At 46.1% G+C, this 23,979-nt stretch overlaps 1 protein-coding gene across 1 annotated transcript in view; it reads right to left on the bottom strand.

Annotated features, from left to right (window-relative positions):
- Window positions 1–23,979, bottom strand: part of lama1 (laminin, alpha 1) — a 422,130-nt gene that overhangs the window by 215,607 nt on the left and 182,544 nt on the right. Inside the window, exons 15-19 of the mRNA XM_038808722.1 lie at window positions 16,684–16,795; window positions 5,798–5,908; window positions 4,857–4,984; window positions 3,980–4,066; window positions 1,685–1,896 (exon numbers count right to left, since the gene is read on the bottom strand). Coding sequence (XP_038664650.1) covers window positions 1,685–1,896; window positions 3,980–4,066; window positions 4,857–4,984; window positions 5,798–5,908; window positions 16,684–16,795 — 650 coding nt within the window. The remainder of the gene's footprint in view (window positions 1–1,684; window positions 1,897–3,979; window positions 4,067–4,856; window positions 4,985–5,797; window positions 5,909–16,683; window positions 16,796–23,979) is intronic.

Raw genomic sequence — 23,979 nt, 5'->3', positions numbered from 1 at the left:
GCGTTGCCCCACTGCTCCCTTCAACGGCCATCGGCCAGTGCCCTCACCTCGTTGAAGGTTTTTCAGGCTCACAATCCGATGTTCGGTCAGCGACCTCACTTTTGCCTCAGGTTCCTCGTCAGGCCGAATGTCAGAAATATGGCTGCTACTTTGCATCTTTACTCAATAAAAGTTCAGAAACTTCACACCAATTCCATGTCTCAACTGCTCTAAATCTCCACCACGTCTCGTCATCTGGCAAACTGTTTTCCCCGCTCTAAAGGGAAGTCCGCCAATCAGAGCCCAGTGTTGTTTTATATTGCCTGCTGATAGGCTTAATGAACCTATCAGCAAATTTTGAGCTACCGAGGCTCTGATTGGTGTTCCCACAAGTCACCTTTCCGTACGGGCCCCCTCCCCATTGGTCAGGGCCCCACGTTGCAGTGCTGAATATTCCGCCTCTGCTTTCACGGCGAGTCCAGACTCTAGTGGGGCTCGGTACTCTCTGCAGTTCTACCAATTACCCCCAATCCTTCTGGAGGGACGTCCTCGCCGAAGAGTGTACAAGTACTGCCTGAAGCCAAATAAGGACCCATTAAATTTCCTGAGATGCTACCAGGACTTGATGGTCTGAGTTATAAGGAGACGCTGGGTAGGCTTTTTTTCCCTGGAGCATAGAAGACTTAGGGGTTAACTCATAGAGTTCTATAAAATAATGAGGAGCATAGATAAGGTAGATAGTAAATACCTTTTCTCAAAGGTAGCAGAGTCTGGAACTAGAGGGCATAGGTTTACGGTGAGAGGGGAGACCAGAGGGGAAATTTTTCCATACAGAGGGTAGTGAGGATCTGCAATGACCTGCCAGAGACAGTGGTAGATGCGGGTACAATTTTTTCCTTTTAGAAATGTTAGACAGTAACATGGGTAGGGTGAGTCTCGAGGGATGTGGGCCAAATGTGGGTAAGTGGGACAAGCTGGGCCGAAGGACCTGTTACCATGCTGTAAAGATCTGTGGCTCTAAATGGCTGCGGGGCTGGACGGCCACGCACAGCCAGGTTCACCCCCCGGCTTTTATGCCTGAGGGGTGGGGACCGACCAGCCCATTGACTCTGCTCCTTACTCCACAGATGCTGCCTGATCTGCTGAGTTCATCCAGCATTTTCTGTCTGTATTTCAGAATTACAGGGCCTGCAGCATTTTGCTCAACTCTATACAAGATGGATTCATAATGATTTTTCTTCGTGCAGAGGGGAACAGGCTGTTCTGACCTCAAGTTTCTTCAGTGAAGATGTGTGTATATTTTTTATTGACGTCTTTCTTGGTGACATCTTTATTTCTCTTTATTCTCCCGTTCATGTCAGGGCCATTGATTTGCCTCTCAGACTTCTGCCTGGGAACATTCCCACTGGGAGCATGTAGACCCAAATAAAACCAACTTAGTACAGGACTAAACAGCTCTGCACTGACAGAAACAGGTGACTGCACTGAAGCTGTGAAGTTTGATCCTCAGGAAAGGAGACGATACGGTTACACGCGGACCTCCCACGCAATGCTGGAGGCTTAGTAGCCGGATGCAGATTTACTTTCAGCCATAAGGTCTGCACTTGTCCTCTAAACCCCCCCCCCCCCCCCAAATTTATAAAAAATTAAAATAAAAGATTTTCAAAATTCTCCCCTTCTGCCCCACATTTCACTTCTTACTTACTGCGGCAGTTTTTAGCGATGACTGCATCGCCATAGTAGCCGTCCGCACACTGCTCACATGATCTTCCTACTGTGTTCCTGATGCATTGCAGACATTCTCCCGTCACTGGGTCACAATTTCCTGGAACCGATGGGTCAACGTTGCCATTACAGTCGCATGGCACACAAGACTCTCCGGGTGCTGTTGGGTTTCCATGGTAACCATCAGCACACCTAGACAGAGAGAGAATTTACAAATGAATGTTGAAACTCTTGTAATTTGACACGGTTCAAGAGTGACCGTTCTAGCTTATTTTTCTTCACAAGAGTGAGGCCAGAAAGATCCAATGTCGGCGCTTATCAGCTTTGTGTCCTTCTGCCCGTTAAAACACACAAGTTGAAACGCCACCCAAGAGATTTTAAAACGAAAATATAAAACCACTGCTTTCATTTTGAATCTCTGCCTTTATTCAAACAATTTTACAGCACAGAAAGAGGCCCTTTGGCCCATCGCGTCCATGCCGACCATCAAGCATCCATTTACTCTCATCCCATTTTCCAGCACTTGGCCCATAGCTTGTATGCAATGGCATGTCAGGTGCTCATCTAAATACTTCTTAAAAGTTGGATTGGATTGGATTTGTTTATTGTCACGTGTACCAAGGTACAGTGAAAAGTATTTTTCTGCGAGCAGCTCAGCAGATCATTAAGTACATGGGAAGAAAAGGGAATAAAAGAAAATACATAATAGGGCAACACAAGATATACAATGTAACTACATAAGCACTGGCATCGGATGAAGCATATAGGATGTAGTGTTAATGAGGTCAGTCCATAAGAGGGTTATTTAGGAGTCTGGTAACAGCGGGGAAGAAGCTGTTTTTGAACCGGTTACTGCGTGTTCTCAGACTTCTGTATTTCCTGCCCGATGGAAGAAGTTGTAAAAGTGAGTAAGCCGGGTGGGAGAGATCTTTGATTATGCTGCCCGCTTTCCCCAGGCAGCGGGAGGTGTAGATGGAGTCAATGGATGGGAGGCAGGTTCGTGTGATGGACTGGGCGGTATTCACGACTCTCTGAAGTTCTTTGCGGTCCTGGGCCGAGCAGTTGCCATACCAGGCTGTGATGTTTTTCCTTACATCCTATCTCCTGACCCCTACCTTAAATCTATGCCCCCTGGTTATTGACCCTCCGATAAGGGGAACATTGTTTTCCTATCTACCCTATCTATGCCCGTATAATTTTATACACTTCAATCAAGTGTCCCCTCAGCCTTCTCTGCGCCAAGGAAAACAGCCCCTGCCTATCCAGTCTCTCTTGATACTGAAACGCTGCAGCCCTGGCAACACCCTGGTGAATCACCTCTGCACCCTCTCTAGTGCAACCACTTCCTCCCTCCAATGTGGCAACCAGAACTGCACACAGTACTGGCCTTACCCGTCAAAAAACATTTAAAAACAGCAACTAATTTTGATCCAGCATCTCACTCACTCTCTTGCCTGCCTCAATCTAAACGGCTATAAAAACCTACAAATAGTAACACCTACTTCTACTCCATCTCTATTTCTCTTTTATTACTTTCAAGCTGGTTGATGTCCTGCTGTTCAAATGGATTTCATAACCAAATTTCTATGAAGTAAATATTATTGACTGTAGTGTCCAGCTGAGGAGGGGTCAAAGTTCAGCGAGCCACCGGGGTACAAACTTAGCAATTGGGCCAGTTCCATTTTCCAACGAGATCATGGCTGACCTGTGACTTAACTCCATAAATTTACCTTTGCCTCGTAACCCTTTATACCTGGGCTTAACAAAAGTTAATCGATCTCAGTTTTAAAATTAATTGATCTGGAATTAAATGCCCTTTGTGGAAATAAGTTCCAAACTTCGACCAGCCTTTTTGCACAAAGGAAAGTTTTCTAATTTGCATGGTTAAGGGGAGAAGGCGGGAGAATGGCACTCGGTGGATTGAGCATTTGGAGAGCGGGTGCAGACGCGATGGGCCGAATGGCCTCCTTGTGCACTGTACCAATTCTGTGTGATGATGTTACTTCAACTCATAATCATCTGTGTCTCATATTTTTTATTTTTTGGGGGGGTTTTGTTCGTTAAGGGGATTAGGACATCACTGGCTAGGCCAGCATTTATTGCCCATGGTGTGCCCTAGTTCTGGACATCGCAGCTAACAGAAATAGTTTCTCCTCATCTGCTCATCTTAATATCTTGATCAAACTATAGAGAAACCAAAATTGTAGGTGGCAAGGGGTTACTCACACCTTAAACAAAAAACATTTTCCGATGTTCCCTCAGTTTTATCTATTACCTGTCACATCTGGTTCCTGCATAGCCCGGCTGGCACTGGTCACATATGATGCCTCCTGTTTTATTTATGTAGCAGGTGGGGCTGAAACTAGAGAAATAATAAACAACATCAGAAGGGCTTCAATTCTTAAAACATCAGGTTGTCCATAGAAATGGCATCAGGAGATTAAAAGACTGTGGGGAAATTGTTTATTCACAATGGTTGGTGCATTCTATTTTCAGTATTGCTTACAAAAAAGAGACAATTTGAATAAAGCTGAGCAGTTAACTGTTCCATCCTGCATTCCCCATGGCAACGCCTCCACCTCTCAGCGACCACTTGCCAACCAATCAGCACTCTCTTATCATGCAGTATAAATTGTTGTTCCCCTCTGCCAGCTATCCAGGTGAGTGCAAGTTGAAAGGTTTTGATAGCCTCTTTTTTCAGCAATATTCAAGATCTATACTACCAATCAACTATTCTATTTTCACTTCTACCGTTCCCAGGGATCCAAAACATGGCTCCAAAACAGATCATTTATCTTCAATTAACACATGACTTTTTAATCAATCAGTTTAGTGTCCAAATGACAATCCAAGCTTGAATTTCCTCTTCAAACCCCAATCATCTAACCTACAATGCGACTTTTGACATGGTAGCTATATTTGAGGACTGGACAATATGCTTAGGTGTAGAAAGTCACAGTATTCTACAGTTAGGTTGTAGAATAATTTATTCCGTGCTGTGAAATGTTATTATACCACTGCAGGACACCTTAAATACTTGTGCAGAAAGGATGTACTTATTGTCAAATTTCTAGTGAACATCCTCATTAGCCCTATGATTTTAGTTACTAAGCAACAGCATTTATAACCCTCCCAAAGCACGACAGGCTTACTTGTTAGAGGAAATGTTCAGTGGGCAAGCGCATGGCTGGCAATCCTCAGTGGTTCCTCTGCTGGGGTTGCCAAATAAACCAGGGAAGCACCGATCGCAATTTGGGCCGGTGGTGTTGTGTTGACAGCCCTGGAAATTAGCGAAAAAAGTAAAGACTTGCATTAATGTAGCACCGTTCGCCACGTCAGGTCATCCCCAAGCACTTTCCAGACAGTGAGTACTTTTGAGGCGTGGTCACTGCTCTAACATAGGAAACATGGCAGCCAATGTCCACACCTCAAACTCCCACAATCAACAACACGGCGAAACAAAAAAACTGCCAATCTCATTTTCTGCTGTCGAGTGAACGGTACAGCGCATTGCTCCGTTGCATTTCCTGGAAATAATGCCATGGCATCTTTCACATCCACCTGAGTGGACAGGCATTTGGGAGGAGCTTAACATCTTGTCCAAAAGACGGCACATTCCACATTGCAGCATTCCCTCAGTACTGCACTGGTTTCAGCCAAAGATCAGGGATTGGCAATCGTTTTTACCGAAAGAACGTTTGTACTTTACGCGTTTGACAAAAGTATACCTTCATAAATCTGACAGAATTTTGCCTAAAATAAAAACTATGAAGAACATAGGAGGAAAACTCAATATTTCTGAACCAAATAGGGGACAAATTGGCAAGTGTATCTGATGCAATGATTTATTTGCGATAAAGTAAAATTCATGCTTGTCTGTTCTGTATCGTCACTCTCGCCCGGCCTAAACCTTCCAGTCACGCCCTCCACAGGTAGGACTGTAACTTGATGGACAAGCAAAAGGCCTACTGACAGCGGGCAGGGATTTCCGGTCCTGGAGCGAGCCGGACCGAAACAATAACAACGTTCTGCTTTTAGGATTCCACCTCGGACCGGATTGCACATCAGATCATTCACATAAACTGTAACTTACCAGGCAAGTGCCGTTCGTGTCACATTCTGTGGCATGGCCGTTGCATTCACACTGTTGACAGATGCCGCCAAACAATATTCCATCAACGCGATAAAAACCTGGAATACAAGACTGTTGAAAAGAATAATTGAGTGCCAAAATCTCACTGCAGGGGATTTCTGTTATCCTGTAGTGCTCTAATCTCCTCCGCTGCAATTCAGGGGATATTTCCAAAGATTGTACTTGGATTCAGACTACTTTTCAGAAGAAGTTGGGAGGAGGAGAAAACTACACCCCTCTCAAATCTGGAAGAGCCCACGATATTCCCACAGGCAATGCCACAGAATGGGTTTCCCTCTCTGCCCCCCGAAGCCTAACACCCTTTTAAAAGAGAAAGCACAGCATTAGTTTGGGAAGTCACATTGATGCGGAAAGGGTGAATTCTGCAAATCACAAATAAATTGATAATGGTGCAGGAACATGTTTTAAGTGATCGATCTGTCCATCCAGTGGAATCAATGAGAGAGCCCCCCCCCCCCCCCCCCCAGTCATTTTTGGTGTCAGAATACTTGACAAGCAACCAGCACTGTGTATGGGGCCTTTAAGGTTGGGGGTATGAAGCACAAAGGGGACCTGTAGCGCGGGTGTGAACATTCATTCTTCTCCTTGCACTTCCAAAAATGAGTGTTATTTTCAGAATGACCTGTAATCCCCTAAACTTCGGGCATGTCCAGAACATGTGAACATGGTTCGCTGGTCCCCCTGCACATTTTACGCACCTGTCCCCTACCCCAAAGAATCTGGTCATCCGGGCCGCTGTAATGTGGGCCCAGTGAACGAACTTGAATTGGATCAGGCTAAGCCTGGCACATGTTGCGGTAATTGGATCAGGCTAAGCCTGACACATGTTGCGCAAATTGGATCAGGCTGAGCCTGGTACATGTTGCGGTAATTGGATCAGGCTAAGCCTGGTACATGTTGCGGTAATTGGATCAGGCTGAGCCTGGCACATGTTGCGGTAATTGGATCAGGCTAAGCCTGACACATGTTGCGCAAATTGGATCAGGCTGAGCCTGGTACATGTTGCGGTAATTGGATCAGGCTAAGCCTGGTACATGTTGCGGTAATTGGATCAGGCTAAGCCTGGTACATGTTGCGGTAATTGGATCAGGCTAAGCCTGGTACATGTTGCGGTAATTGGATCAGGCTGAGCCTGGCACATGTTGCGGTAATTGGATCAGGCTGAGCCTGGCACATGTTGCGGTAATTGGATCAGGCTAAGCCTGGCACATGTTGCGCTAATTGGATCAGGCTAAGCCTGGCACATGTTGCGGTAATTGGATCAGGCTGAGCCTGGTACATGTTGCGGTAATTGGATCAGGCTGAGCCTGGCACATGTTGCGCTAATTGGATCAGGCTAAGCCTGGCACATGTTGCGGTAATTGGATCAGGCTGAGCCTGGTACATGTTGCGGTAATTGGATCAGGCTGAGCCTGGCACATGTTGCGGTAATTGGATCAGGCTGAGCCTGGCACATGTTGCGGTAATTGGATCAGGCTAAGCCTGGTACATGTTGCGCTAATTGGATCAGGCTAAGCCTGGCACATGTTGCGGTAATTGGATCAGGCTGAGCCTGGTACATGTTGCGCTAATTGGATCAGGCTAAGCCTGGTACATGTTGCGGTAATTGGATCAGGCTGAGCCTGGTACATGTTGCGGTAATTGGATCAGGCTGAGCCTGGTACATGTTGCGGTAATTGGATCAGGCTAAGCCTGGCACATGTTGCGGTAATTGGATCAGGCTGAGCCTGGCACATGTTGCGGTAATTGGATCAGGCTGAGCCTGGTACATGTTGCGGTAATTGGATCAGGCTGAGCCTGGCACATGTTGCGGTAATTGGATCAGGCTGAGCCTGGCACATGTTGCGGTAATTGGATCAGGCTAAGCCTGGTACATGTTGCGCTAATTGGATCAGGCTAAGCCTGGCACATGTTGCGGTAATTGGATCAGGCTGAGCCTGGTACATGTTGCGCTAATTGGATCAGGCTAAGCCTGGTACATGTTGCGGTAATTGGATCAGGCTGAGCCTGGCACATGTTGCGGTAATTGGATCAGGCTGAGCCTGGTACATGTTGCGCTAATTGGATCAGGCTAAGCCTGGCACATGTTGCGGTAATTGGATCAGGCTAAGCCTGGCACATGTTGCAGTAATTGGATCAGGCTGAGCCTGGCACATGTTGCGGTAACATTTGGCAAAACGTGTGACACTGAGTAATTAAGGAATGCATGACCATCATGTTACGAGGCAATTTGCTATTCAGGTGCTGCAAACACATGAAAAACATATTTCTGAATTTTGATGTTTGCACAGTAGCTAATCCATTCTCCATGAAAATTCTCCAAACAAAAACATCAGTGAAAAAATCAGTATAGGAACAAAACAGGATCTCAGTTGCACACTTAATGCTGACTTTTTGAATAAAATTGACAGCTTTTCCTTCGTCAGAATAATCTCAAGAACCAACATTTGTTCATGGATTAGAATTAAACGAGTTAGCAGATTGACACGAATGAGGTCATAGACTTAATTTGCAAATCATTACAGCAGCGTGACTCCATGCACTTTTGTCTTGTCACAATGGCTCTTTTGAAAAGTAAATTGCGTAAATGGTAACATGCTCAATGAAGCGACGGAACAGAGTTACAGGCATACCAGTACGCGATTATTATCTTTGAAAGGTATTAGGGCAGGATGTGCTAGGGAAGGGCATCTCATGGCAAACCCAGCTTGTTAAGTCTCTTTCCTGCAACCTTCAGCTCAAAATAGTTTCTTGCCTGTGAGTTACTGGAAGTGTGAGCTGATAATAGCGCAGAGAGGGCAACTGGGCATCTGGGGACGTGGTGAACAAAGAGACACTAAAAGGGTTGAATTAGAATCAGTGAATGCAGTGTTAAATCAGGTGAAGAAGGAGAAATAAAAGGAGTAAAAGAAGTAGGAAAAAAAAGACAGAAAGGAAAAGCAAGAAGAAGATTTTAAAATATCAAATCTATGTGTGTGTGTGTAAAGCAGCTGGACGTTTTCCACACTGAAGGTGTGTGATACAGTACCGGAAACAGTGCACCTGCAAAAAAGGGAATATGTGAAAGAAAACTGTCTCTCTGACTGTGGAAGTCAACCAGCCAGCAAAAAGGGATCACAGCTGGAAAACAAATAACTGAACTATCTCTACCAAACCATGGAACAGCTGAATTGAAGAATCAGCTACTCGCCTGGAGAACTTAACTATATTGGAATGAATTTGTCATGGCTGCAATGGCAACGCTTCGTCATCTACTCCTCAAATTCGAGGATTGTTTCATAGAGCGTTTTATTTATATTTACTTACCATGATATTTAATTCTTACTTCTGATCCATATTAATGTAGATGCATGTGTTTTACCATTCATAGAACATAGAACAGTACAGCACAGAACAGGCCAGCAATGAGCCTGGCACATGTTGCGGTAATTGGATCAGGCTAAGCCTGGCACATGTTGCGGTAATTGGATCAGGCTAAGCCTGGCACATGTTGCGGTAATTGGATCAGGCTAAGCCTGGCACATGTTGCGGTAATTGGATCAGGCTAAGCCTGGCACATGTTGCGGTAATTGGATCAGGCTAAGCCTGGCACATGTTGCGGTAATTGGATCAGGCTGAGCCTGGTACATGTTGCGCTAATTGGATCAGGCTAAGCCTGGCACATGTTGCGGTAATTGGATCAGGCTGAGCCTGGTACATGTTGCGGTAATTGGATCAGGCTAAGCCTGGCACATGTTGCGGTAATTGGATCAGGCTAAGCCTGGCACATGTTGCGGTAATTGGATCAGGCTAAGCCTGGTACATGTTGCGGTAATTGGATCAGGCTAAGCTTGGCACATGTTGCGGTAATTGGATCAGGCTAAGCCTGGCACATGTTGCGGTAATTGGATCAGGCTAAGCCTGGCACATGTTGCGGTAATTGGATCAGGCTAAGCCTGGCACATGTTGCGGTAATTGGATCAGGCTAAGCCTGGTACATGTTGCGGTAATTGGATCAGGCTAAGCCTGGTACATGTTGCGGTAATTGGATCAGGCTAAGCCTGGCACATGTTGCGGTAATTGGATCAGGCTGAGCCTGGCACATGTTGCAGTAATTGGATCAGGCTCACGGTAGCATGGTGGTTAGCATCAATGCTTCACAGCTCCAGGGTCCCAGGTTCGATTCCCGGCTGGGTCACTGTCTGTGTGGAGTCTGCACGTCCTCCCCGTGTGTGCGTGGGTTTCCTCCGGGTGCTCCGGTTTCCTCCCACAGTCCAAAGATGTGCGGGTTAGGTGGATTGGCAATGCTAAATTGCCCGTAGTGTAAGGTTAATGGGGGGATTGTTGGGTTACGGGTATACGGGTTACGTGGGTTTAAGTAGGGTGATCATTGCTCGGCACGACATCGAGGGCCGAAGGGCCTGTTCTGTGCTGTACTGTTCTATGTTCTATGTTCTAGGCTGAGCCTGGCACATGTTGCGGTAATTGGATCAGGCTAAGCCTGGCACATGTTGCGGTAATTGGATCAGGCTAAGCCTGGCACATGTTGCGGTAATTGGATCAGGCTAAGCCTGGCACATGTTGCGGTAATTGGATCAGGCTAAGCCTGGCACATGTTGCGGTAATTGGATCAGGCTAAGCCTGGCACATGTTGCGGTAATTGGATCAGGCTGAGCCTGGTACATGTTGCGCTAATTGGATCAGGCTAAGCCTGGCACATGTTGCGGTAATTGGATCAGGCTAAGCCTGGCACATGTTGCGGTAATTGGATCAGGCTGAGCCTGGCACATGTTGCGGTAACATTTGGCAAAACGTGTGACACTGAGTAATTAAGGAATGCATGACCATCATGTTACGAGGCAATTTGCTATTCAGGTGCTGCAAACACATGAAAAACATATTTCTGAATTTTGATGTTTGCACAGTAGCTAATCCATTCTCCATGAAAATTCTCCAAACAAAAACATCAGTGAAAAAATCAGTATAGGAACAAAACAGGATCTCAGTTGCACACTTAATGCTGACTTTTTTGAATAAAATTGACAGCTTTTCCTTCGTCAGAATAATCTCAAGAACCAACATTTGTTCATGGATTAGAATTAAACGAGTTAGCAGATTGACACGAATGAGGTCATAGACTTAATTTGCAAATCATTACAGCAGCGTGACTCCATGCACTTTTGTCTTGTCACAATGGCTCTTTTTGAAAAGTAAATTGCGTAAATGGTAACATGCTCAATGAAGCGACGGAACAGAGTTACAGGCATACCAGTACGCGATTATTATCTTTGAAAGGTATTAGGGCAGGATGTGCTAGGGAAGGGCATCTCATGGCAAACCCAGCTTGTTAAGTCTCTTTCCTGCAACCTTCAGCTCAAAATAGTTTCTTGCCCGTGAGTTACTGGAAGTGTGAGCTGATAATAGCGCAGAGAGGGCAACTGGGCATCTGGGGACGTGGTGAACAAAGAGACACTAAAAGGGTTGAATTAGAATCAGTGAATGCAGTGTTAAATCAGGTGAAGAAGGAGAAATAAAAGGAGTCAAAGAAGTAGGAAAAAAAAGACAGAAAGGAAAAGCAAGAAGAAGATTTTAAAATATCAAATCTATGTGTGTGTGTGTAAAGCAGCTGGACGTTTTCCACACTGAAGGTGTGTGATACAGTACCGGAAACAGTGCACCTGCAAAAAAGGGAATATGTGAAAGAAAACTGTCTCTCTGACTGTGGAAGTCAACCAGCCAGCAAAAAGGGATCACAGCTGGAAAACAAATAACTGAACTATCTCTACCAAACCATGGAACAGCTGAATTGAAGAATCAGCTACTCGCCTGGAGAACTTAACTATATTGGAATGAATTTGTCATGGCTGCAATGGCAACGCTTCGTCATCTACTCCTCAAATTCGAGGATTGTTTCATAGAGCGTTTTATTTATATTTACTTACCATGATATTTAATTCTTACTTCTGATCCATATTAATGTAGATGCATGTGTTTTACCATTCATAGAACATAGAACAGTACAGCACAGAACAGGCCCTTCGGCCCTCGATGTTGTGCCGAGCATTGCCCGAAAACAAGATCAAGCTATCCCACTCCCTGTCATTCTGGTGTGCTCCATGTCCAATAACCGCTTGAAAGTTCCTAAAGTGTCCGACTCCACTATCACAGTAGGCAGTCCATTCCACACCCTAACCACTCTCTGAGTAAAGAACCTACCTCGGACATCCCTCCTATATCTCCCACCCTGAACCTTATAGTTATGCCCCCTTCCTCTTCATGTCTTTAGTATTTAATGAACTTACTCTATCTTAACTCAGGAAAGCCTGGTTAAAGTGGCCCATTTTTAAGCATAACTATTCGTAGAATCATAGAATCCCTGCACTGCAGAAGGAGGCCATTCAGCCCAGCGAGTCTGCACCGACCCTTTGAAAGACCCCAACCAGGCCCAATTCCCCCGTCCAGTCCCCGTAACCTGACTGAACCAGTACATTCCTGGACGCTAAGGGGCAATTTATCACGGCAATCCACCTAACATTTGTAGCCACCTAAGATGGACACTGGGCTACAAAATGGAGAACTGCTAAGGCTGCAGGGAGAAAACAGTCTTAGCCAGGACAAGCAGTTTGCAGAAGGCTAATTAGCATTCTGCACGGACAGAAACCAATTTATGGCCAGGTGCAGAATCTCAGCTAAAGGTGTAAATGGCAACAACGATTTACATAGTAATGAGGTGATCCAGATCTAGGCCCACACAATAGAAACATTTAGGTTTGAATGGATACTTTGAGTGGACGCCCAGACGAAACGGCACCATAAGTATCCATCACAAAGCACCATAGAGACCGCCCCACCCATTGAGAAGCGACCCTCAGATTGGGGGGTTTGGAAAATATCGATAGGGAGAAGACCCAATCGATATACAGCAGGTAGAGACCGCCCCGAAGAGGCACGGACTTTGGGGGGACCTATAAAAGTAGACCCCGCACATGGTCCGGTCTGTTGGCTCCGGCTCTGCTGTTTGGCTCCGTCTCTGCTGTTGGCTCCGGCCCTGCTGTTGTTGCTCCGGCTTGCTGTTGGTTCCTGTTGGCTCCGGCTCTGCTGTTGTTGCTCCGGCTTGCTGTTGGTTCCTGTTGGCTCCGGCTCTGCTGTTGTAGCTCCGGCTTGCTGTTGGTTCCTGTTTTGCTCCAGCTCCGCTTTGCTGCTACATCGCATCCTGACTCCAGTTCCATCACCAGCCGTTGAGCCACCAGCCATCGAACTGTAAGTTTCACCACAACGATCGCTACGTGAGCCAGACTTGCTAGACCCTGACGACCTTTAACACTTTGAGAGTTGCAGACCAAGAACGGGACGAAGGCCTCGCTCCCTGACCTTGCCTGTTCCTATTTAGATAAGTATTTTAGTCGTTTAGTTTAGAAGTAACTTAGTCTCTTTAGCGTATGCATGTGTATTTATTATATTTGTTATAATAAATATCAATCGTTTGAACTTACTAATCGGTGTACAGATTTATTACTTTGAACCTGACCTTGATATACTTGTGAGGTGTCTAAATACGGCACCTGGCGACTCCGAGCAGAATTACATACACAGAGCTGTAGTAGTGTTAAGCACACGGCCTTTAAACAGAGGCGTGTTAATACACTCCAATAAAACGCGTAATACACTCAAGTAAAACGTGCAACACATTCACATCTTTGGACTGTGGGAGGAAACCGGACATGGGTAGAAAGTGCAAACTCCACAATCACCTAAGGCCGCAACCGAACCCGGGTCCCTGGCGCTGTGAGGCAGCAATGTTTACCACTGTGCCGCCCAATCTGGGTCTGGAAAAGATATCCAAGGAAAAGGGAACCTTGTTACATTGAATCTTTGTTGCGACTAACAGAGTGTGGGTTGATTAAAGACACAGATCCAGTCATCCCTTCTCACTCGGGTTTGTGATATTTGGCGGGAGGCAGGGTATTCCAGCCGAACAGTGACAGATTGAGGGGTCCCTCCCGGATCGACAACTTCTGGGAAACCTCATCTGTGACTGGTCATGACACTCACAATGAAGTTAAATGTGAGATGCTATTTTTGTGAAGCCAATAATGGAGCAGTGCCAATTATTCAGTGGCCTGTGGCCATTCACAATTCATTGATATCTCTTCCTGGTCATATTTTGCTGGCACAACATGCATATTTAACAACAGTCTGTCATTCCGCTTTATTCAGCAAGTTCTGGCTCACTTGAATCATGGAGGTGCAATGTAGATTGCGATGATGCACAGGGTGAAATGACAGACTTGAAGCACAAGGGCAGCAATAATTAGAACAGGCTACGGGAACTAAATGCAAGATTTTGTAATTAAGAAACGATTTGAAGAAATACGTAGTGAACGGTTATTGTTACTGGATAACCAACTCGTATCAAAAGTTGGGTAAGTGCAGGACTGGAATTGGAAGTAAATAAGAGGGGGAGGGGGTGAAGAATTTTCATGCAAAGATTCATTAGGATAAGAAATGTATTGTTGGACTTGGATAGAAATGTATTGTCAGACTTGGAATGTACAGAAAAATCAATCAGAAAATCAGAGAAAGTTGCATCGGTCCCCTCATTCCTATTCTGGTTCTTTTAAAGAGCTATCCAATATGCCCCACTTCCCTACCTTTTCCCCAAATATCCTGCAATTCTCACTGTTTAGATAAGATACAAGTGTGTGAGGGCTGCACAGTGGCACAGTGGTTAGTGCTGCAGCCTCAAGACACCAAGGTCACAGGTTCTATCCCAGCTCTGGGTCACCATCCGTGTGGAGTTTGCACATTCTCCCCGTGTCTTTGTGGGTTTCACCCCACAACCCAAAGATGTGCAGGGTAGGTGGATTGGTCATGCTAAATTGCCCCTTGATTGGAAAAAAATAATTGGGTACTCTAAACTTATTTTAAAAATACAAGTGTGTGTCACTCCTAGCTCTTCACAATAAAAATTCTTATTATCTTCGTGTCTTGTCATGTTTGCAGTCTAGTTGCTGATAATCTGCAGTACACTTGGGAAGGGAGGGCATGGGTAGTTCTGCATAACCAAAAGGCAATGAATCCTAAATGTTACAACATAAGCAAAAATTGTCTACAACAAAAGACCCAATTTTTCTTTATTATTGTTATGCGAGTGTCTCTTTAAGAAAGGTTTGGTTTGGTCACATGGCTTGTAGTACGGCTTCAGTGATGTCATTTGTGGGTGGAGCAGGGCTGTGGCTGTCAGGTGAGAGGGGGATTAGTGTTTAGGTTTAAGTTTTGGTTTGTTGCTTTGGACTGCAGAAGAAAAGAGCAGTGTTTCCCTGTTTCATCTGTTTCTAGTTAAAAGCTGTTCCAGTGAACTGAAAGCACATAGAGCAGGGGTGGGCAAACTACGGCCCGCGGGCCGCATGCGGCCCGCCAAAGGTATTTCTGCGGCCCACCAAGTCATTAAAAAAAAATATATATATATTTTTTTTTTAAACTTTTTTTTAAGGTTAATGGGGGGGGGGGGCTGTTGGGTTACTTACTGGTATAGGGTGGATACGTTGACTTGAGTAGGGTGATCATTGCTCGGCACAACGTCGAGGGCCGAAGGGCCTGTTCTGTGCTGTACTGTTCTATGTTCTATATGAGGCGCCCAGAATCATAACCGGGTGAAGTAATTATTTTACTTAATATACTATGCGGCCCTTTGTGAATTGTGAATTTCTGAATGTGGCCCTTGCACGGAAAAGTTTGCCCACCCCTGACATAGAGTGTGGCAAACTGCCTTGGCAACTTTAATGTTAAAGAGTTTAACTTTGAAGAGTTGCTTTCCGGGTGGAATTCTGAATCTGTTGGTTGGAGGCTGGATCTCGGGGAAAGGACCAATCCCATTCCAGTGAGTTTCCAGTGTGCTGGGCCATGCCCTTGGTTTATTGGATTTTGCATTGAATTAGAACAGCTACTAAGGGGGATTCATCATGAGTTATATACATAAATTACTGTAGCTGTGTGTTTTTACATGTTTGTAATTGATATCAAATTGTTGCTACGTGTTTCATATATGTTGGGCGGGTTTCTCTGGTCTCTGACGCAGAAATCGTGTTCGGCGATCGGCCGGAGAATCCCCGTTCATGACAAAATCGGGGGGTGGCACTGCTTTCGCGATGCTCCGCCCCTTCCAAAACGTCGTACTCGCAGAGATTGCAGCACGCCGTGTGGAAGACCTCAGGATGTCACCTGAGGCCCTCCCCGAATGTCCGCCCCCAATGGGCCAAGTTCCCGACGGCGTGGGTCACTCATGCTGTTATTTTTCGGGAACCCGGCATGATGGCTGCGGACTGAGTCCAGCACCGTCCCAATCACGGGGGAGCCGATCGGCGGACAGGTGGGGCTGAGGGCACTGGTGGGGGTTGGTCCGGGGAGTGGTGAGCCTGGCCAAAAGAAGGCAGTATTTGGCAATTCTCTGGCCGTATCCGCAGCTAGAGCTGGGGGCTTTACGCTGCGTGTCTGCTAACCCCCACCCGACAGAGGAAAGGTGGAGTTTATACGCTGTTTTTTGGGGCGTAAAACGCCTGTTCCCACGCCGGCGTCAGTCGTCTCAAAATCGGAGAATCCAGCCCATTAACTACAGTCTTATAATAAACTTTGGTTTAATAAAAGCGTCTAGGAAGTCTGATAAATCACACCTGAAGTGAAGGCTCTTGTGCTCATCCTAGCCAAATTCAACATAAAAGTTATAGGTCAGGTGAGCTTCATAATACACTTTGGAGTTTCTACGCCCTGGCCCATAACAATATCATTGAACTAACGTGAACAATGTCGGTATGAGGATGCAATCAAATAATGAGAGTTTTCTGTATTACCTCACAGGAGATGCCAGAGTAGCCTGGTGGACATTCACAGTGTTCAACATCCACTGCAGGAAGAACATCGATAGCATTGGGGTTTGCGACATCCAAGGTGACAGAACTCAACCTGAAAGTACAAAGATTTGGATAATTCATGCCCGTTGTAACATTTAACATAGTGACGGGGATCAATTGTGGGCTTTTTATTTTAGACTAAATATAACCAATGTCTACTGAGCTCTGCCTAACTCAGTTGGTTATTGTGAGTGCCGCACAAGACCCGTATTCTGTCTCACTCAAGTTTGGCTTTTATCCAATGGGTAAACAAATCAGCATTGTGATTAGTCAAATAAAAATATCCCCAACCACTAAACTCTGAACAGTTCTGCCAACCCAACTGCATTGTTTGCAGGTGTTGTTTAATCAGGGATGTTTGCCGACCCTATGGCGAGTTTTTTCCTGTCACACCTGCTCCGAGAGCGGAAATTCCTGTCTGAGGTCAATGGACCTTTAAACGATCCGTCATATTTTCCGTCCCGCCTGCGACGATTCCCTTGACAGGCGGGCCCATAAAATATATCCTTATGTATTTCCTGGCAAAACATTTATATACACGCCAGCCGTCCGCATTTCGTAGTGTAAGGGCCCTTACTGTTGATTCCCTTATTTCCCATTTCTTTTACTTTGTCATTATCATTTTTGATCCATGGATATTTAATGTCCTTTTAAGTCGTGCAGAGGAATTGAGGAACTCAAAAGTTGCAAAATAATACACTGTGCTCTGAAGATTTAGATTTTTTAACAGAAGAACTCAGACTTTCTGGCATCTGAGAGATGGGAGGGGTTCGGTTTGATTGGTTGGCTGGTGGCCAATGGATTGGCCAAAGACCGAACTCTGCCCGGCAACAGACAGTGACTGACTTCAGTCAGGTGGGAGTTTTCAGAGGATCCATGAAGCAGAACTCTCCTGAATGCCGAGAAAGAAGCTACGAGTTGCTCTCTCTCTCTCTCTCTCTTTCTCCAAAAAGGTTTCCTGCCTGCTGGTTTCTGAATCTGCAGTGAAGTCTTGAGATCCGGATGAATCGACAGTGAAAACCATTACAGCCGGAATGCAAGAATCTTCAACTGAAGGCCCCAGATTAAAAGATGTACTGGAAGCTGTACATCTGAAACAGAGACTTGTATCCTTTTTATTTTTGTGTTATATACGTTCACACCCCTCTTTCCCCTCTGTGTTTGTCTGTCTTGCGTGTGTGTAGAGGGTGGAGTGTGTTAAAGAAAGGGGATTAGGAATTAGATCAGAGTTAACCAGTTGTATTTTCTGCCTATTTCATTGTAGTTATTGTTATTAATGAAAATTAATTGTGTTTAAAATTTACAAATCTGGTGATTGTAGTTATTGGGCAGCCAAAGACTTGGGTATTTTCTGAGAATTAATTGTTAATTTCACTTGTGTTGTGACTCCGGATCAAGTGGGGCAGGAGTTGATCACGCATGAGCCCAGGATGACGTAACAAGGACGATAACATTTTGGCTGTCGAGTCTCTCTAAAGACTCCCTGAATAATGCATCACTAAGTTAGTCATGCAAATTTGCATAACTGCCATGGACAATGTTTTTGGAAATAGATACTCAACATGCCTCTCCCCCTATAAAATTACACATACCACATTTCATTTTAATAACAGGATCGTCATGCCTTCTGGCTATGCTGTGAGCTCCACTCTCACCTATCTAACAGTGAAGCTGGCCCAATCGCTAACATAGAACATAGAACATAGAACAGTACAGCACAGAACAGGCCCTTCGGCCCTCGATGTTGTGCCGAGCAATGATCACCCTACTCAAACCCACGTATCCACCCTATACCCATAACCCAACAACCCTCCTCCCTTAACCTTACTTTTAAGGACACTACGGGCAATTTAGCATGGCCAATCCACCTAACCCGCACGTCTTTGGCCTGTGGGAGGAAACCGGAGCACCCGGAGGAAACCCACGCACACACGGGGAGGACATGCAGACTCCGCACAGACAGTGACCCAGCCGGGAACCGAACCTGGGACCCTGGAGCTGTGAAGCATTTATGCTAACCACCATGCTACCGTGCTGCCCCTATATTTCATGGTCATCTGCAGAAAGTGGACACCAAGACAAAGACAAGAGTCAAACTGGCGAGCACAAGCTGGGGAGTATCAGTATCAGTGTTCCAGACATCAGCGATGGCCCTTGTGTACCCTATGACTGCGTGATGTGCACTGGTATGGACAAGAAGTAGCCACGCTCGACTTGCTGATGTCCAACTGTTGATGTACCAATGTGATGTAACACTACAGCTCTCGGGTCAACGTCAACACCTTGACTTCCGGGTGCACTCCATGCACCGTTATCCCCATCTACCCGCCTTATTGCCGGCCTCGTTTGGAGAGTGTTGGCTATGCGGAGAGGCTGAATAGACTCGGACAGTTTCACTGGAGCAGCGGAGGTTGAGGGGTGGCCTGATTGAGGTCTACAGGATTGTGAGGGGCAGTCACTCTTTCCCAGGGTGGAGGGGTCAGTCACCGGGGGGATGGGTTTGGGGTCCGTTAGGCAGGGATTGGAGGTGATGTGCGAGGCAGGTTTTATGCAAGGGGGTGTTGAGAGCGTTGCCAGGGAAGGTTGGGGAGGCAGATACGTTGACAGTATTCGGGAGGGCATTTCGATGGATGCATGGATGGGATGGGTGTGGAGGGATGCGGCACGGGGGGTGCTGGAGGTTTTAGCCGAGGGTGGTGTCATGGCCTGTGCAGGCTTGGAGGGCCGAAGAGCCTGTGCTGTATTGTTCTTTGTTTTTTTGTTATTTGAAACCGTCTCTGAAGTCCAGTGAATTGAGGAAAGCAAACATCCCTACATCCACTAGGACCTCAACAGTGTCGCTCACCACTGCCTTTCCAAGCCCCTCTGGACCCATGCACTGAACCTTCGACACAACAACTTTAACACTACATAGATTACATAGAATATATAGAACATACAGTGCAGAAGGAGGCCATTCGGCCCATCGAGTCTGCACTGACCCACTTAAGCCCTCACTTCCACCCTAACCCCAATAACCCTCCTAAACGTTTTTTGGATATTAAGGGCAATTTAGCAATGCCCAATCCACCTAACCTGCGTGTCTTTGGACTGTGGGAGGAAACCGGAGAACCCACGCAGACAGGGAGAGAATGTGCAGACTCCGCACAGTGACCCAGCGGGGAATCGAACCTGGGGCCCTGGCGCTGTGAAGCCACAATGCTATCCACTGTGCCACCGTGCTTCCCAACTGCATTAGGAGTTGTTGAAGGTTGGAAAACTGATGAAGCTTGGAAAACCAAATGGAATTCACAAGAAAACACACAAGCTCCTCGTAAGTGACCCAATGCAGAAGATCCCTGCCTCTGATTTTCAGTGAAGCCCATAGGCCACCCTCCAGCACATCCACCCAAACCACAGCATGTGAAAATACTTGAAGCACAAATGGAAAATGTATAATTCCCCACTGAGCAACTGTGGTTCTGTAGAAGAGACTGCGGAATAAGTAACAACTCAGTGTCAAATCCACAAATACGAATGAGGCCCCAAATCAACACTCTTCATCACTCCTGCTATATTACACTTTGCGATAATATGTCATTATGTTTTACCTGATAATCCAGAATGGTCCAATGAGTTGATGATAAAGAAACCACCAATCTTTAGATTGAAGCAAAACTGATTTATTGAATAACAAGGAATTAAATAGAGTTTGCACACTCTACAGAGCTCGAACTACTATTTCAGTAAGTTTGAATCTGTTAAACAGTAATCTATCATCTAGTATCAACTAATTATGTCCTTGTGCTAACTCACTCTCTAATCTAAACTACTCCTCGTGCTGTGATCAATACTTCTCATCTGTTAACACCTAACTACCCAAGATTCCCTGAGCTCTGATATTTATACTGGGAACTGGTGGTGCCCTCTAGTGTTTGGATTACACTGAGATGTAATAATTAGCCCTTCACTGGCATACTTATATCCATATCATTACAACTCCCACTGCAGTTAACTGGCTTAACCACAAGAACGTAGAATTATAATTGTTTCTCTTTATCTACAACATCTGTAAGAAAGAGAAACTGCTGAATAACCTTAATCAATGCATCTACGATCTTCATTCCCCATACTCCTTCGCCAACGCACTCCTTCTGTGTTTGGTGGCTACTGATCTGTTCCCTGTAAGAACACTATTCACGACGCCCTATGCTGCTCTTGCTCACGTATTTAGTTTGTTTGGCCCTTGTTCCGCACTGCAACCAATCACTATTTGTCGATGTACTATTTGTACATCGAAGGAGATTATCATCGACTTCAGCAAGCTGGTGGAGAACATGCCCCTGTCTACATCAATGGGAACGAATTAGAAAGGGTAGAGAGCTTCAAGTTTTTAGGTGTACAGATCACCAACAGCCTGTCTTGGTCCCCGACACTATAGTTAAGAAAGCCCACCAACGACTCTACTTTCTCAGAAGACTAAGGAAATTTGGCATGTCAGCTACGATCCTCACCAACTTCTACAGATGCAACATAGAAAGCATTCTTTCTGGTTGTATCACAGCTTGGTATGGAGCCTGCTCTACCCAAGACCGGAGGAAACTACAAAAGGCCGTGAATGTAGCCCAGTCCATCACGCAAACCAGCCTCCCATCCATTGACTCTATCTATAATTCCCGCTGCCTCAGAAAGGCAGCCAGCATAATTAAGGACCCCATGCACCCCGGACATACTCTCTTCCACCTTCTTCCGGCAGGAAAAAGATACCAAAGTTTGAGGTCACGTACCAACCGACTCAAGAACAGCTTCTTCCCTGCTGCCATCAGACCTTTGAATGGACCTACCTCGTATTAAGTTGATCTTTTCTCTACACCTTGCTATAACTGTAACATTATATTCTGCAGTCTCTCCTTCCTTCCCTATGTACGGTATGCATTGTTTGTACAGCATGCAAGAAACAATACTCTTCACTGTATACTAATACATGTGACAATAATAAATCAAATCAAATCAAAAAGTCAATGTATTCTGTCGATTATTCTTTTTGACCACTGTGTGTGTGTACTGTGTACATTCCCTTGGCTGCAGAAAAATATTTTTCACTGTACTTCGGTACATGTGACAATAAACCAATCCATCAATCAGTTTCCGCTTCCCCACTACACTAATGGGCAGCCTTAAGGCCTCTGTGCACTGTAGGTCAGAATGTTGCAAAATCAAGAGTTCCTGCCTGCAATCTGGGAGAGTCAGAAACTTGGCCTGTGGGAGAAACCGTGAGAGACCCATTGGGGATGTTGGCTGCTGGATTTGTGGAGGGCTGAGGGGCAGCCCGGTAGCACAGTGGTTAGCACTGTTGTTTCACAGCGCCAGGGTCCGGGTTCGAATTCCCGCTTGGGTCACTGTCTGTGCAGAGTTTGCACCTTCTCCCTGTGCCAGCGTGGGTTTCCTCCGGGTCCTCCGGTTTCCTCCTACAAGTCCCGAAAGATGAGCTTGTTAGGTGAATTGGACATTCTGAATTCTCCCTCTGTGTAGCCGAACAGGCGCCGGAGTGTGGCGACTAGGGAACTTCTGCAGTAACTTAATTGCAGTGTTAATGTAAGCCTACTTGTGACAATAATAAACATTATTGTTATTAAATGGAATGGAAAAGGAGAAATGACGTCACGGGGATGTGTCAGACTCCAAAGAGGATAGAATGTACGCTGATTGTGGAGATTGGAGCTCAATGGTCCAGAATGCATGGAAAGGGAGAACGGGCAGAATATATGAGATGGGAGAAATGGGTTGGGTGGCGAGGAGGAGTGGACAAAAGAGAAAAAACGGTCAGTGGATGACCGTGAAGGAGGGAACAGAAGTTGGGGAATTCACTTTACGGTGGGGGTGGGGGGGAAGGGTCAGCACGAACGGAGAGCGAGTTGTGAGAGAGAGAGAGTGTCAGGATAAACTGAGGAGATGGAAAAACAGAAAAAACTGACTGAATAAAGAGAATACATTTCCTCCCTTTAGCCTGAGAAGCTGGTAATGGATCCTTGTATTGGAGAAATTATTGTTACTTTAACTGAGTCTCATATTGGGACCATCCAGCATTCATTAGGAGTTATAGCATGGGATTAAGCCTTGCTTAGGCCAAATTGAGAAGGAGTGACGTCTCAATAAGCCAGTTCTGTTTTTACAACAATGTGGCAGCTCCCATAAACATTTTTTCTCGTGTAATCCCCCAAGCCACACGATTTATTGCACTGATTTTTCACAACGTACTGTGGTGGGATTTGATCTCATGGCCTCTGGGTTGCTAGTTAAAATATTACACTCACTGCCTTACACTGGAGTAAGCTTTCAAATAGAACTTGATATTTTGAAGATAGCATTGACTTTGACATTTTCTCAGCAAATTGTTCAGCCACAAACAATTCCCTGGTCTTCCCTGATTTGTTAGATATCAGGAAAATTGTAAAAATATAATTTAGAATTTTTGGCCAAAAGGAACATATCTGGGTGGAATTCTCTGATAATGGCTATGTCCTCACGCCCGCGAGAAAACAGGCGCGAATCAGAATGGACTTTATGGAGAAAGTCCAGAGTGATTCTCCGGCTGCACTTCCGGCCGCGGGTCCGCACAACATGGCGGACCCACACACCGACAATATAGTTCCTCCCCCCCCAGATCGGGCGGGCCCATCGATTGATGGCCTCCGATAACAAGCCTGGCGGTCCTGGAGGCCCCTGCGGTGACGGATCCCCCCCCCAACCAGGGAAGCAGTGGACTGGGTCCACAGCCGCCACTCCGAGCTCCCGCCAGGTGGAACCATGAGTGAACCACGCCGGCGGGAACCCGGCCAGTTGTCAGCGGAGAATCGCCGCTGGGGCCTCTTTCAATGGCCCCTGACCGGCACTGCGTCAACCAGGCGTGCGCGATTGGCGGTGATTCTCCAGTCCCCGGGGAATCGCGGGAAGGCGTCAGACCCGATCACGGGTCTGACGGGCCATTCTCCGCCCCTGCGCCGAGCGCAAATGCAGCACGGAGGCTCGGAGAATCCCCGCTTATATTCTTTTAAATGTTGAAAGTTGAAAAAGACATAGGGCGCAATTCTCCGCACTCACGACGGTGCGGAGAATAGCGGGGTTCGTAAATTTTTACAGCCACGCTAGTCTGACGCCCTCCCGCTATTCTCCCCCCCCCCCCCCCCCCCACGCCCGACTCCCGACACGAATTTCTGCCGCCGTTTTTTTTACGGCGAGCAGCGATTCTCAGCTGGC

The sequence above is a fragment of the Scyliorhinus canicula genome, chromosome 10 (assembly GCF_902713615.1).
Source record: "Scyliorhinus canicula chromosome 10, sScyCan1.1, whole genome shotgun sequence".
Classification (NCBI taxonomy): domain Eukaryota; kingdom Metazoa; phylum Chordata; class Chondrichthyes; order Carcharhiniformes; family Scyliorhinidae; genus Scyliorhinus; species Scyliorhinus canicula.
Note: the sequence above shows the minus strand (reverse complement) of the source record. Positions and strands in the feature narration are given on the sequence as shown.